A 13,025-nucleotide genomic window follows, 5' to 3' on the forward strand; every position below is an offset into this window, starting at 1 on the left:
ATATATATATATATATATATATATTATTACTATTACAAATAACTTCTTAAACTTATTTTTCAAAAAACATAGAACAGTAAATAAAGAAGTAAAGCAAAGTATTATCTCTTCCAGTTCCGACCTTTGTACTCGGTTGCTTCTTGTTGTAGCTTGCTAAGCCTTAAGAAATTTTGCACATCGAGGATGTAAAACGAAATAATTTTTTGTAGGTTTTATATATATACATTTTAATAACCAAAAAATCATAAATTACTATATCTATACCATAGAATTCCACTATAATTTATCAAGCTTATAACTACGCTGTATTTGGTCTAAAAAAATATAAAATTTCGCGCAGACTAAAGACCCAACCTACCTCCTTGAAATCTTTGTTTGAAAGGAGGAGATGGTGTCCTAACACTTTAAAATGGCTGAAAAAGCCACTAGAGAGATATTCTGAGCTTTCTATTGGTTAATCACATGTCATACATAGAACTATATTTATATATAAGGGACCATTCCAAAAATGGAAAAAGGTGAGCAGGGTGCCACTGTGTTTGATTTATAACATGAAAAAAATCTTTGCAAATAGAAAAGATAAGAGGTTCTTATTTTGTATACTAGATTGTCAATATCAGTAATTTGAGTTCCTAATTTGTACAAAACTATATAATTTGTATTTTGACATCACAGCCATCTAATTTAAACCAGTGCTCCATTCAACATACCACGTGTTTTTTAATATTTGCTTTTAAATTAAGTAATAAATAATACTAAAATTTGAATTATAATCTACAATTTAATGACAGAAATTCATAAAATAGTAGTTCAATAAAATTTTGAACGCGAGTCAACAAACACGACATGGCCTTTGACCCGTGTGAAAAGGGTTAAAATTAAAATGAACAATTGTGTATATCTAACACTGGTGTATCAGTCATTGATGTTAGTGTGTTTGTCTAATAATTCTTTAATAACTTTTTTAGCCAAGAACTCCAATGAAGTCAGTTGTTGATGTTAGTGTGGAAAAAACTCTAACAGAATTAAAATCATTATTGGAAGAGGTGAGTCTTCAGTCAGAAGAGATGTGGATTTATTATCTAGCATCTATTGAACTGAACTTGTGTCATTTGAATCTTGTCTTCATGTGGTGGAAAAAGAAAGTACAGTAATACCTCATTTAGCACTCAAGAATAGAGCTCTAAACATGGTCATTTTAAAATTACCTGTATGGAGATGTGTAACTGAAGGCATTGTTTCTTACTTGTGAATGATGTACAAGTGCATTATTTTGGTATGCTAGAAATGCCAGATAAATTTTGATAGTTACGGGGCATTGTCTGCTTTTTGCATGTTATCATTCTGTTCTTTGTTCCATTATTTTTATTCAGTGCACTCCTACCATTAGTATGAAAAAGAAGTGTTCAGAGAGCTATGGATTTTCATAATTGTTTTTTTTCTTTCTTGTGAAAAAAAAAATCTCAATTAGACAAGATCTCTGTAACGAGTCAGCTTAAAGTGGGATCTTACTATAATTGTTGGCTTTTTTATATTCTGATCAAGTTATTTAACAATAGTCTCTGAGATCTAAGTATGTGTATATCATATTTTTATCAGCAAAATTATTTGAGTTATGAGAGATATGATATTTTAAATTTAGTAGTTAAATTATACTTTGAATTTAGCAGTTAAGAAAAAGCCGATATATATTCAATTTATGATATTTACCAACAAGATTGATACACACAGTTTTCTTTTTTAACACAAATACGTTTTAATATATACACAACAATACAATTTACAATAACAATTATTACAAATAGTTATTACAAACAATAATTTATAAAAAAAAGTTTCACAAACTTACAAATAATATAAAGTCTTCTTTCTGGTCTGGAACTTCCTTGATATTTTATCAAGGGTTCACGATGAGCGAGTTAATGTAGGTATAATTAATTTAACGGGAAGCTAGCTAGCTTTTTCCTTCATTATTTATCAGCCACACACAAACCGGGTTTTCTACCGTGATGTTATGTAATGTTTTAGTAAAAAGGAATGTCCAATGAGAATTCACTGAAGTTAAATGGGTTGTAATGTTTGAACTTTGTAAATGATCCTGGTCAAATATCTGAAGTTTTCCAATTGATAAGCATTATAACGATCACGGTTATAGTTTCCAAAGTTTATAACACACTGACTGTTGCAAACTAATAATAGATACTCTCTTTTTGGCATGTCGCATTGGTTATATTTATAGGCATGTAGAGGTTTCTAGAAATTTCAGTTTTGTGTAACAATACTGGTGCTAACACAAGTATTTACATACACACATATATTGTTGATTCCTACTCTTGAGAATCTTCTACAACTTTGGAGAATAGACAGGAGTATTTAACAGTACAAGCTATGTATGTTTCTAAATATAAGTTTAATCTAAACAAACGTTGATATTAAAATAAATATATAATAACAAATTTGTTGCACACAGCAGATTGTTTTTATGGTCTTTTTATTTAATAAATGCAAAAGAAGACTATTACAGATGATACTGTTCAATGGCAATCATCTTATTATTGTCACTTATTTTAATTTCCTTAATCTTAATGTTTTTCAAAGTAAGGAAACCACCTTCCTTTCAAATGTAAAACAATTTCTCTTTCATTACTGGAGCAATATTATTAATTTTTTGTATTTGTTAGAGTTTTGAAAAGCTATCTCATAGTAGTATGTCAAGTGGAAAGGCTGAAACTTAAATATAGAAAACTTGTGTTTTGAAATGCAATAAAAATGTTATAAATTAATTTGATTATTTAAATACTAAACAGTCATTTTCAAATTATAAAATAATAATATGAAAATATCTGACATATAAGATTATCAAATTTTCTAACAATTTATTATTTAAAAAAAATTTTAAGGGTCACCCACCATCATACATCAGCCGTTGGTTAGATGAAATTTGTAAACATGTACCATCTAGTGAGGACAGTGTACAGTTCTGGGAATGTCGAGCTCTAGTTGCAGAAAAGAAGGGAGATTATGAAACTGCTGTTGAGATATTAAACACTGCTTTGGATAAAGGAGTAGAGGTGAGACCAAAAGAATACATTCTAGATTTTAACTTGCTTGTACAGTGACTTTGAATTTTTTTTAATAACAATCATAATCTTAGTCTTCTGAACATATGTTTTTTCAAGATAGACCTGATGATTTCTATACCTCATGGTTTTCCTGTCAGGGTCCTCACAAACTTGAAACACCCTTCAGTTTGACTAGTGTGTTAATAGCCCTTAAGTTTAAATACTAACCTGAAAAGTTCTTAGGTTTTGAGAAAATGTCTAAAAGTCCTCATTGATATATAGTAATATGTTTTTTTTTGCCATTTGCCAGACAAAAATAAAACATATTGCAAATGGTAGCCTCCTTCTTACATGCTTGACACCTTCAGACTTTGATAAATGTGTATTTAACACAAAGTGGCTGACACAGTTTAGCTATATCAAGACATGTGAAAATGATAGGTACAAAGTCATCTGATCTTATTGCAACAAAGTGATTTATCTTTCCAATGTAGGATAGACTGTGCTTTGAAGTTGCATTCAAAAGGAAATAAGCACGAAAAACTATGAAAGTATGTGCAAAAAATAATCAATTAACTACACTTGGGTTTCAAATGTCAACATTGATTATTCTGTGGGGATTGTAATGCCTTAGCCACTACAGAACCAAGTACAGCAAGTGACAACATTCAGTTTGTAACTACATCTGGTGTTTTGAAAAACAGCTAAAGAAAAAAATGTGAAACTAAAAATTGTTAAATAGGAGCTCAGTGTGAAACTTGATACTCTTAAGAAATATTGACCTGTTTTAATTATAATAGTGACCAAGTAAAGTTTTGTATATTTATGGACTGCCTCTGAAGTTTAATACATATATTTATTATTGTGTGCAATGTCATTGTTACAATTATTTATTCTCAGTTACTGATGCTACAGACTGTATTCAGACTCAGTAAAAATACTGAATAATTGTGACCCTTGAGAAATTTAGTGCTGAAAAGTACTTGAAAAGGACTTTAAATTCCATTGGTCAAAGTTGTATGAGCCCTGTCTTAAGGATAAAAAAAAGTTAAAAGCTTAAAATATTATGATTTTTATAACTCGGTACTGATCACTAGTAAATGCTTAGGTTGACCCTATTAGTCTTTCTGAAGTGCAATCTTAAAAGTTTTGAGCCCTGTCTTAAGGATAAAAAAAGTTAAAAGCTTAAAATATTATGATTTTTATAACTCTGTACTGATCACTAGTAAATGCTTAAGTTGACCCTATTACTCTTTCTGAAGTGCATTCTTAAAAGTTTTGTAATGATTCAGAACACTAGGAAAAATCTGTTCTGGGAATTTTGGTTCATACACTGTCATATCTGTACCAACTGAGCTGAAAAGGCTGTAGTACCTAAGCATACAATTCCACTGACTATCATAGTATTTTCCAACATAAAACAAGCCCTTAATTCTTCTCATCGAGAAAGAAATGTGTAGCACAAACTATGCATTAAATCAAGCTTCTAACATTTATGGTTTGGTATGCCACCCACACAGATCAGGGGGTAGAATGACCACTATTTGGGCACCAATATAACCATTGACCCCCAGTGGCACAGCAGTATCTCTGTGGACTTACAACACTAAAAACCAGGTTTTGATACCCCTGGTGGGTGGAGCACAGATAGCCCATTTTGTAGCTTTGTGCTTAACTTAAACAAAAACAAACTTAAGACATTTGTGTTGCACAAGATTTAATTCTAAGACTAGGCTTACAGCAATATTCTGAGACTTGTGCTGTACCATATGTATAATTACCTTAAGAATATATAACTTTTGTAATCATTCTCAATCTATTCATAGGTTCTGTATCAATGTTTTTTATCTGGAATTTTGTTTTTAATTTATTATTTCTTTTGTTTTATATTAAATTCAGCTAATCCCTTTTTTACACAAACTGACATCCACATTCATTCCTCTAGAGAACATCTTTTGATGTATGTTTATTTAAATGTGTCAACTAACTTTATTTGTAGATTTAGATCCTACTACATCAATGATGATATAGAAAGATTCAATTATAAATGAACATACAACCCTTTATCTTGCTGCAATTTAGCAAACTTTTCCTTGATGCTACATTTTCAATTGTGGCAAACATTGCATATTAAAAGTTTATCATAGCAGATCACATTCAAACTTGGTAAGCTTAGATCATAAGCTGTTTACAAAACTATTATAGCTTAAGACAAATCACATTCTTTAAACGTTAGTGGATTCCTTGACCAAATCTATATTAATGACAACTTAAAAAATCTTTCAACAGCTTACTATTCTCATTGTAAGTTACATAAGATTTTTATTTACTCAAAAGACTTTTTCCTGCTTGTTAAAATAAGTGATAATATTTGTAAAATTTCCCAATGAAATCTGTTATTTTGACATAACAGATTTTGCTTTTAATGGGAGTTTTAATTTGAAAAGATGCTTTAAAGCTATGATATTTATTTTGAAAATTGTGTTCCAAATTTGGTTGATAGTAGGACTGTTATTATTGAATAAAGAAGTGTAGTTTTTAATCTTTATTTTATAAATCAATATGCATCGTAGATCATAAGGCTATAAAAATAGATTTTGGTGTTACCTGTTAATGTTTGTGATTTTCAAACTGTTCTTTGTCACATCAGCTGATGTCAAAATTCTTGGCTCATATTAATATCTTTTTTTTTATAACTTATTTTTTTATTGGGTGTTTTCGTATTAGATAGATTTCTTGGACTGTAATTATTTTATGGAATTTCAATGTTTTCTTCATTAATTTATTTTTCATGATAATTAACTATTTTTATCTACAAATGTGATTTGTATATATAAAAAAGTGGATAATGAATTATTTTATATTGGTATGTTGCAATAAGTAGGAATTACTTTTGTTAGTAGATATTCAACACTGAAAAATATGTCCTAGAACAATGTGTGCAAAAATATAAACTAGTTGCCAGATAGATCTCAGCAGTTTCTAAAAGTAATATTTAAATCTAAGTATCAAGCTGGCAGTCCCCTGGTGGGACAGCAGTAAGTCTACAGACTTACAACACTAAAGTCCAGGGTTCAAATATCATGAGGTGAACATAGCAGATAGCCCAATGTGGCTTTGCTCTAAAACAAACAAAATGGTCAAATATTTTGAAAGTAAAAGTTAATAAGCATTAGATGGGTTTGTCAGACCATCCACAAATTGTGATTTAATTCTCATATTAACAAAATTTAGAATTTTGTACTTGAAGTGTTATTCTACAAACATCTCTAAAATGCACCCTCTACCAATTTCATTGGCTTGCTATGTGTGCTCATATGTTGATCCAGTGGTGATCTTGGATGTACATGTAAATGGAAACTTGGACTATTAAAAATGTATAAATATGTTTCTCTTGTGTCTTTCTTTTTCTTTAACAGCCAGTAGAAGATTTGAAGTCAATAGTTTCTTCTTTGAGGGCCCGCATTGCTTCACAGGAAGAAAATGAACATACAACAAAAGAAGATATGATAGAATTAAATGGAACTCCAAAATTAATTACAGATTTGTCAGCAAGTAAAAAGAGGAAATCAATGGCCACCACACCAAGGCAGCCTTTGGTAGACAAAGCTAATGTGTTTGAGTCTACCTTGATTCAGTATAGTTTGTCTCATCATAAGCCCTTGTTGCAAAGGTATTTTCATGCTGTTTCCTTTTTCTAGAGTATATATGATTAAAAATTGGATACAGTAGTTTTAAAGCTTTTATTAACTGTCAAACATATATTCTGTTATTTCACCATATTACCAGTAATGTAAAGTTAAGTTCTTCTATTACAAGTTCTGTCTAGCATTCTTTGGCTATTGTATAACTGGTTAGTACTAGTTAAGATTTAAGTAAAGTCAGCCTGTCTATAAATATATCCTACACTGAAAAGGAAATGTATCAGTAAAGATTTTCTGCACCTTTTTAACTTGAAGGTTTTTAATACTTGTGTAAGGGGAATTTAAATTATTTGTTCTTAAATGACTGTTAGAAGAGTATGCATGAGTTTTAATTAAAAATAGTTTTACTAATACCTGTTCTTTCTTTTTTTTCTTTTTAAGTAAAGTTCAAACAGTACCATGTTAGAATGAAAGCTGGTCATTAAAAGTTACTTCTAATATATGTTTTTCTTAAAATGCTGGGGGGGGACCACTTTAAATGTGATTTAGTTCCACTGCATTTAAGACTGTCATACAAAACTCTAGTAGCCAGTAAGGGAAACTAAAATACAACTTGAAATAGGTGTTACTCCGACTACAAAGGCAAAATAAATTAACATTACATGGTTTGATATTAAAACTAAATGTAGTTAACATAAAAAAAATTGGGTGTAATGACTACCTTGTTCAGAAGTAATATAGAGACTAAACATTTGGTAATATCCTCAAAATCTGAAATAGTTTGGTATGTACCAGCAAACTTTTATCTCAGTCAGAACTATTCAAAAAAATATGTGTTATTTGTTCCCTATCAAGAATATGTCACGTAACCTACAAATATCTCAGTCACCAAACACTACCAGATATTGCTTTGCAAACATCAATAAAAACAGTAGGTTCACTATGTTTGTCATTTGATGTGTTGTAGATTTTTTAGTAACTCTGTGACCTTCCATCACTAAAAATTGCATGCTCACAAATATTTCAGTTTGAGGTCAAGCCTTATAAACCCTTTCCCTCCATACAGTATACACAAACTAACCCAATACAGTTCAAGGCAGTCACTGTGTTTTTCACCAAATGTATCCCATCCAATATTTCTAGCCAAATTCTCCATTTCCTAGAATAAATTTTCTCTTCTGTGTATTATATTTTTTGTATGTAATGCATACATAAAAGTGTGGGCTACACATGAACTACTGTTTTCATATCATGTAATAATCACATGCATAATGTGTAACACATGGTTTCACTGCTGAATAGTTCTATGGTTTATAGAGCAACCAACTAAAGGAAGTTTCTATAGTTAAACATCAGCCAACATTCCTTATAAAACTTCACCTGAGTACTTGAAAAGCAAGGATTGTAAAGTCCTTTCAGTTTATTTTTAAGAATCTCTAGTAACCATTAACAATTGCATATAACTATAACTTTCTATAAAATTTTTATTCAACTGTTTCGGCTGTTCTAGTTTGTATCTAGCGAGTTTTGTGCAATGTGTTTCGCAGTCGAAAACTCTTCTACAACTTAAGTAGATAGATCAAGTGGCCATTGCAAAACATCAGATCAAAGTCTCAATATCTCAGAAAACAAGGGTTGCAATGCTCTTTCAGCAGTCAATTTATTAACTAAATAATTGTTCTAATTGTACAATGTTTAAGTTGCTATCACATGATATAGTGCACATAGATCATATAGTGAAAAAACCACTTGATACTCTGGAAAAAAGGAATGCCATTTCCTTTCAATCATTGATTTGTTAATCTATTTACTGCCTGAGCTGCTGGTTAAGCAACTGATCCCAGCCATAATGATTAGTAAAGACAGTGGTGGTATCTCAGAAAACTATCAGAACTCTTCTACTTTTGCTGCAGAGTTATCTTGCTCATTCACCTCTGGTTTCTGGAGTTACCAGTTTTCAAGTAAAGTTTCAGCTTGTCAAAATGCAATCACTGTAACTCATAATTCACTTCATTGACAAAAAGATATGGACCAGTCCAAAGATAAACAAGTTGTTTCTGTACTACAGGCATGTACCACTACTCTCTCCAGTTACCAGCCTTGAACTTTCATTCCATCACTGTTTTGTTATAGCATCTCTTATGCCATGTGGCCATTTTACATATCTGCTGCCATGCCAACTCCTGCACATCAGCTATTCCAAAATGCAACTATTCAACATATTCCTGTGGACACTGGAGGCTGTACTTTTCATCGAAATGTTAGGAGATTTGCAAACTAACCTGTCAATTGTTACTCAGTATGCTTTCATGACATACACAGTAGATGCTCATCCCAATCAGTTCATTAGGGTAAAAAAAAATATCAAATATATGCTTAAAAGTTTAAACTACCCTCTCAGTCATACCATCATATAACAACCAAATGCATACAATCGGCTGTTGAAGGGAGTTTCCTTATCCATGTAAATATCTCCAGTGCACCAAAATGTTAAATCCATTGTTCAGCCCACTTGGTGATGTTATCACAGTTACAAACATATACATATTTCCTCTCTCCGTTATGGCAGAGGCTCAGCTATGTCCAGGGTGGTTCTTACCATAGGGGGAACTCCAAGTTTCCCTTGGTGTAGCCAGTTTTTCCTCTGACTGCAGTGTTTACACTGTCACTCAATGTTTTCATGGGGGCCAAAAGAACCACACATTAGCAATAATTTGTTTACGACACACTCTGGTACCCTTCAGTACTTGCATTCTTGCAAAGCCCAAATAATTTATTGCACTTGGGAAGACCAGTTGTATCAATGTTTGGTTACCATTTCTCAGTGTTTCATAATGATGGTATACAGTATGCCATCCTACACTCAAAACTGACTATACAAGTGCTGATTGTACACAAATCAGTACTATGTTTTACAGTTTGTGATTACTGCGTACTACTTTGCTACATGGCAAGTAGTGTCCAGGCTAAGTTTTAGCCCTTTGTTTGCTTTTCCCAAAGTTCCCTATTGGACTGGGATTTTCATCTAAATGGAAAATTGTCACTTCTTATATGGTTTGTCATCACTGCTATTCTCATGTCATTGTGTTCAGAAAGACATGTGATACCACACTTTGTAATGACAATCCATATTGCATTCAGCTGCTAGACACAGTGTCATTGTGCTTTGAAGACTCCTGACTAACTCCATACTCTTCCTGGATCATAAAGACATGCCTCTTGCTCTACCTTATACTGTTATGATGGAATGTGCTGCAAGTCTTCCAACATGCTTACCTCAATATTCTCTTCAGTCCTGGGTGACTTTACACAGCATCTTCAGTTGTCAGAGCTTACCCATGTGCACCTAGGAGTCCCATAGAAATCACCTCAGTAAGTCTCGGCATGTTTAGACTACCATGACCCTTTACTGCCCTATGCTCCTGCATATAGAGTGTAACCATTTAAAGTTGCATTACGGGTGCCCAGGATTGCTCAGCGAAGTTCTATTCAACCTCTTGATCCTGAGAATGCTAACATTGTTCTCACCATGGCTAGTGAAAGCTTTAAGCTTTGAAGTTGCTTCTCCTATACCTTACCATATTCTCAAACCAACTACTCACTACTACTGTAGTTTTTAACTAGTCTGTGGTACTTTGCTACACTAATGTTCAAGAAAAGAACCCAAATGTCCTGCAGGTTCAGACTGTTATGTGAAGAATAAATTGAACACAGACAGTAGAGGAAAACAAAATAACACCTCACCATATAATGCTCATGAAAAGTATTAATAGCTGTGACTTAAATGTTTAAGTTTCTTCTAAAAGGCTGATTTCTCTATCTGAAAGCTATGATTAACACTTTAAAGTGTCCAAACTTCCATTTTTACAAACAACGAAATAATGCAAGTCTTGATATGCATGTATGTGTGACCTGTACCAGGTAACACATTCTGAATCCTCAAATGCAAAAATTAGAACTTCACATTTTCTGTGGATGTGTTATTTTCCACTAACCTGTATTAAATAAATGATGGTCCAGTCAGATAAGGTGTTTATAAAATGGAATTACTCCCATTAATTTGAGTTTTTTAACACTTGTGCTACACATTATAATAGCTTATTTAATATTACAGATATAGATACCTTTTACGTAGATTTCATATGTAAATTGCCATTAACATGAATTATCTTGGTAATTTGTTTCATGTGATGAATTGGTTAACTTAGCACTTTATAGTTTTGTGAATCTGTGCATATCCCCTTGCTGTATTCAACAGGAAGAATGGTTAATCATTATAGGGTATGTTCTTGGGTTTGTAACGTATTCATAAAATCTTATTCAAAACAAAATTTAAACCTATGTATAATCAGGAACTGTGTAAATAAAATTTTAATAACTTGCTTACTTTATTGACTTGTATATTTGATATTAATTTCTAGGTATTCTAGCTTGTCTTTTTATATTATTGACTTTTTATACTGCAGTTGTGAATAGTGATGTGTATTTCATGTTCCTAAGCCTTTCCTTAAAATCATTATCTCCATAATTTTTTTTTTTTTAATTGGGAGAACTAACTTGTTACTTACTGGTTCTGAATTTATTAAAAACAAAATTTACATTTCACCAAGTTAATTTTTTGTTTGGTCATTAACAGAATTTCCAAGAATCTTGACGTTGAGGCAATTGTGACACCTGTAAGAAGATCATCTCGTCTATCTATACCTTCCTTATCCGGGAAAAGAACTCGGGAAACATCCTTGAATTCTTTGACTGAATTACCATTTGAAGCTAGACAGAAAGTCTTTTTTTATCATAATGATGCTCTTGGTGAACAAGATTTTGATTAAATCCTTTGTTTATTTCAGATTTATTTTTTAGAATATAAGATTTCTTCATAATAATCTGGTATTTTTGTATTGATCAGAATGGTTAATACTTTTTTCCAAAAAAATTCATTTATCAATACTACTTGACCTAATACCTCTTAGAAAACCAAAATAGAGAATTGTTTTTCTTTAAATAGATAATTAGATGTGTTTTTACTGAAATAACTACTTTACCAAGAGTCTTCATTGATCTACAGAAGTATCTGTTTGGTCTACTAAAAAGACAAGTTTTTTTTAAACCTAGACTGTTCATCACATGTGTTTCTCTCAACTTTTTCCTATGTAATTCATGTACAGAGTAGTGTTTTGAAGAACAGGAGCAATTTTTTTATGAACTGAGTTAGAAATAATTTTTATTTCTTCAAAATATTTTGTTAAAGTTAATTGTTTATTCAGCACACTTTTTCTTTTTTTATGAAGTTATAAGACTATTACCACCTATTATTGTAAGACATTATTTAGGGCTTTTATGTGATTAGAATTTTGTGCTTAGTAAAATTTCCTTTATGGTGTACTTTTGCAATGCTTTTTTATGATCCAAGATATATGATACATAAACTTTCCAGTTCTGTAGTGAATGGACTTGTCCAAGTTCAATTTCATTTTTGTTGTTCAGTTATTAATAATGTTGTGTAGAAGAATAATCACAAACATAAGTGACTTTTGACAATAAATCTGAAACTAATTACTTAATGGTTATAAAGTATGTATGGAAATTTAGCTTTGTCAATCCAAATAATTTTGTTCTCTTACTCACCAGTCTACATATTGTAGCTTCATTTTTTTATCACTAAAAAATGTAGTGTTTGATACAGTTGCTAATCAAGATGTGGATTATTTTGAAGTTATAGGTAGAGCAGTTGCAATATGCTAAGCTTTCCTATCAGTGAAATAAGATATTAAAAATTGATGAAAACAAATACAATTATACATTTCACTAATTTTCGTTTATGATGATCATAGTTTCACCAGTAAATACATTATTCTGTATTTAAGAAGTTCCTCAAATACCAACGGTTTCAAGTATTAATTACATATTTCATTCTTTGTTTATTTTGATTATCAATTGATTTAATTCAGATTAATTAATTTTAATTAATAAACCAATTAATAGTAGAACTATAAGAAAAATATGTTGTAGGAGCAGCATTAATTCACTGAATATTCTGAATCAATCCCTTTTATTGACAATATATCACTAGGTATTTACCAGTAAATCATGAATAAGGTGGAAAGTTTAATTTCCCAAAGTTTTCTGGTTCCAAGATTCCTCAAGATATTTTGTTAGGTCGTTGATAGTTGAATTGTACCTGCTGAAGAGGATTATGAGTTTGAAGTTGAAGCATCCTTAAATAAGTGACCTTGAAAATTATAGATAGAATAAGTGGTTGCAGAGCAAGTTCTGTGAAAGGACTATCAAATCTGACTTCATGAACTAAAATATTCTAATA

The 13,025-nt window shown here is 31.2% G+C and overlaps 1 protein-coding gene across 1 annotated transcript in view; it reads left to right on the plus strand.

The window, feature by feature from the left end:
• LOC106461814 (cytoskeleton-associated protein 2-like) overlaps window positions 1-12,388 on the plus strand; it is a 43,771-nt gene extending 31,383 nt beyond the window's left edge. The window contains exons 7-10 of the mRNA XM_022388892.1: window positions 969-1,046; window positions 2,901-3,071; window positions 6,482-6,735; window positions 11,343-12,388. Coding sequence (XP_022244600.1) covers window positions 969-1,046; window positions 2,901-3,071; window positions 6,482-6,735; window positions 11,343-11,535 — 696 coding nt within the window. The 3' untranslated portion in view covers window positions 11,536-12,388. The remainder of the gene's footprint in view (window positions 1-968; window positions 1,047-2,900; window positions 3,072-6,481; window positions 6,736-11,342) is intronic.
• The last annotated feature ends 637 nt before the right edge of the window (window positions 12,389-13,025 follow it).

Source organism: Limulus polyphemus, unplaced genomic scaffold (assembly GCF_000517525.1).
Source record: "Limulus polyphemus unplaced genomic scaffold, Limulus_polyphemus-2.1.2 Scaffold1037, whole genome shotgun sequence".
Classification (NCBI taxonomy): Eukaryota; Metazoa; Arthropoda; class Merostomata; order Xiphosura; family Limulidae; genus Limulus; species Limulus polyphemus.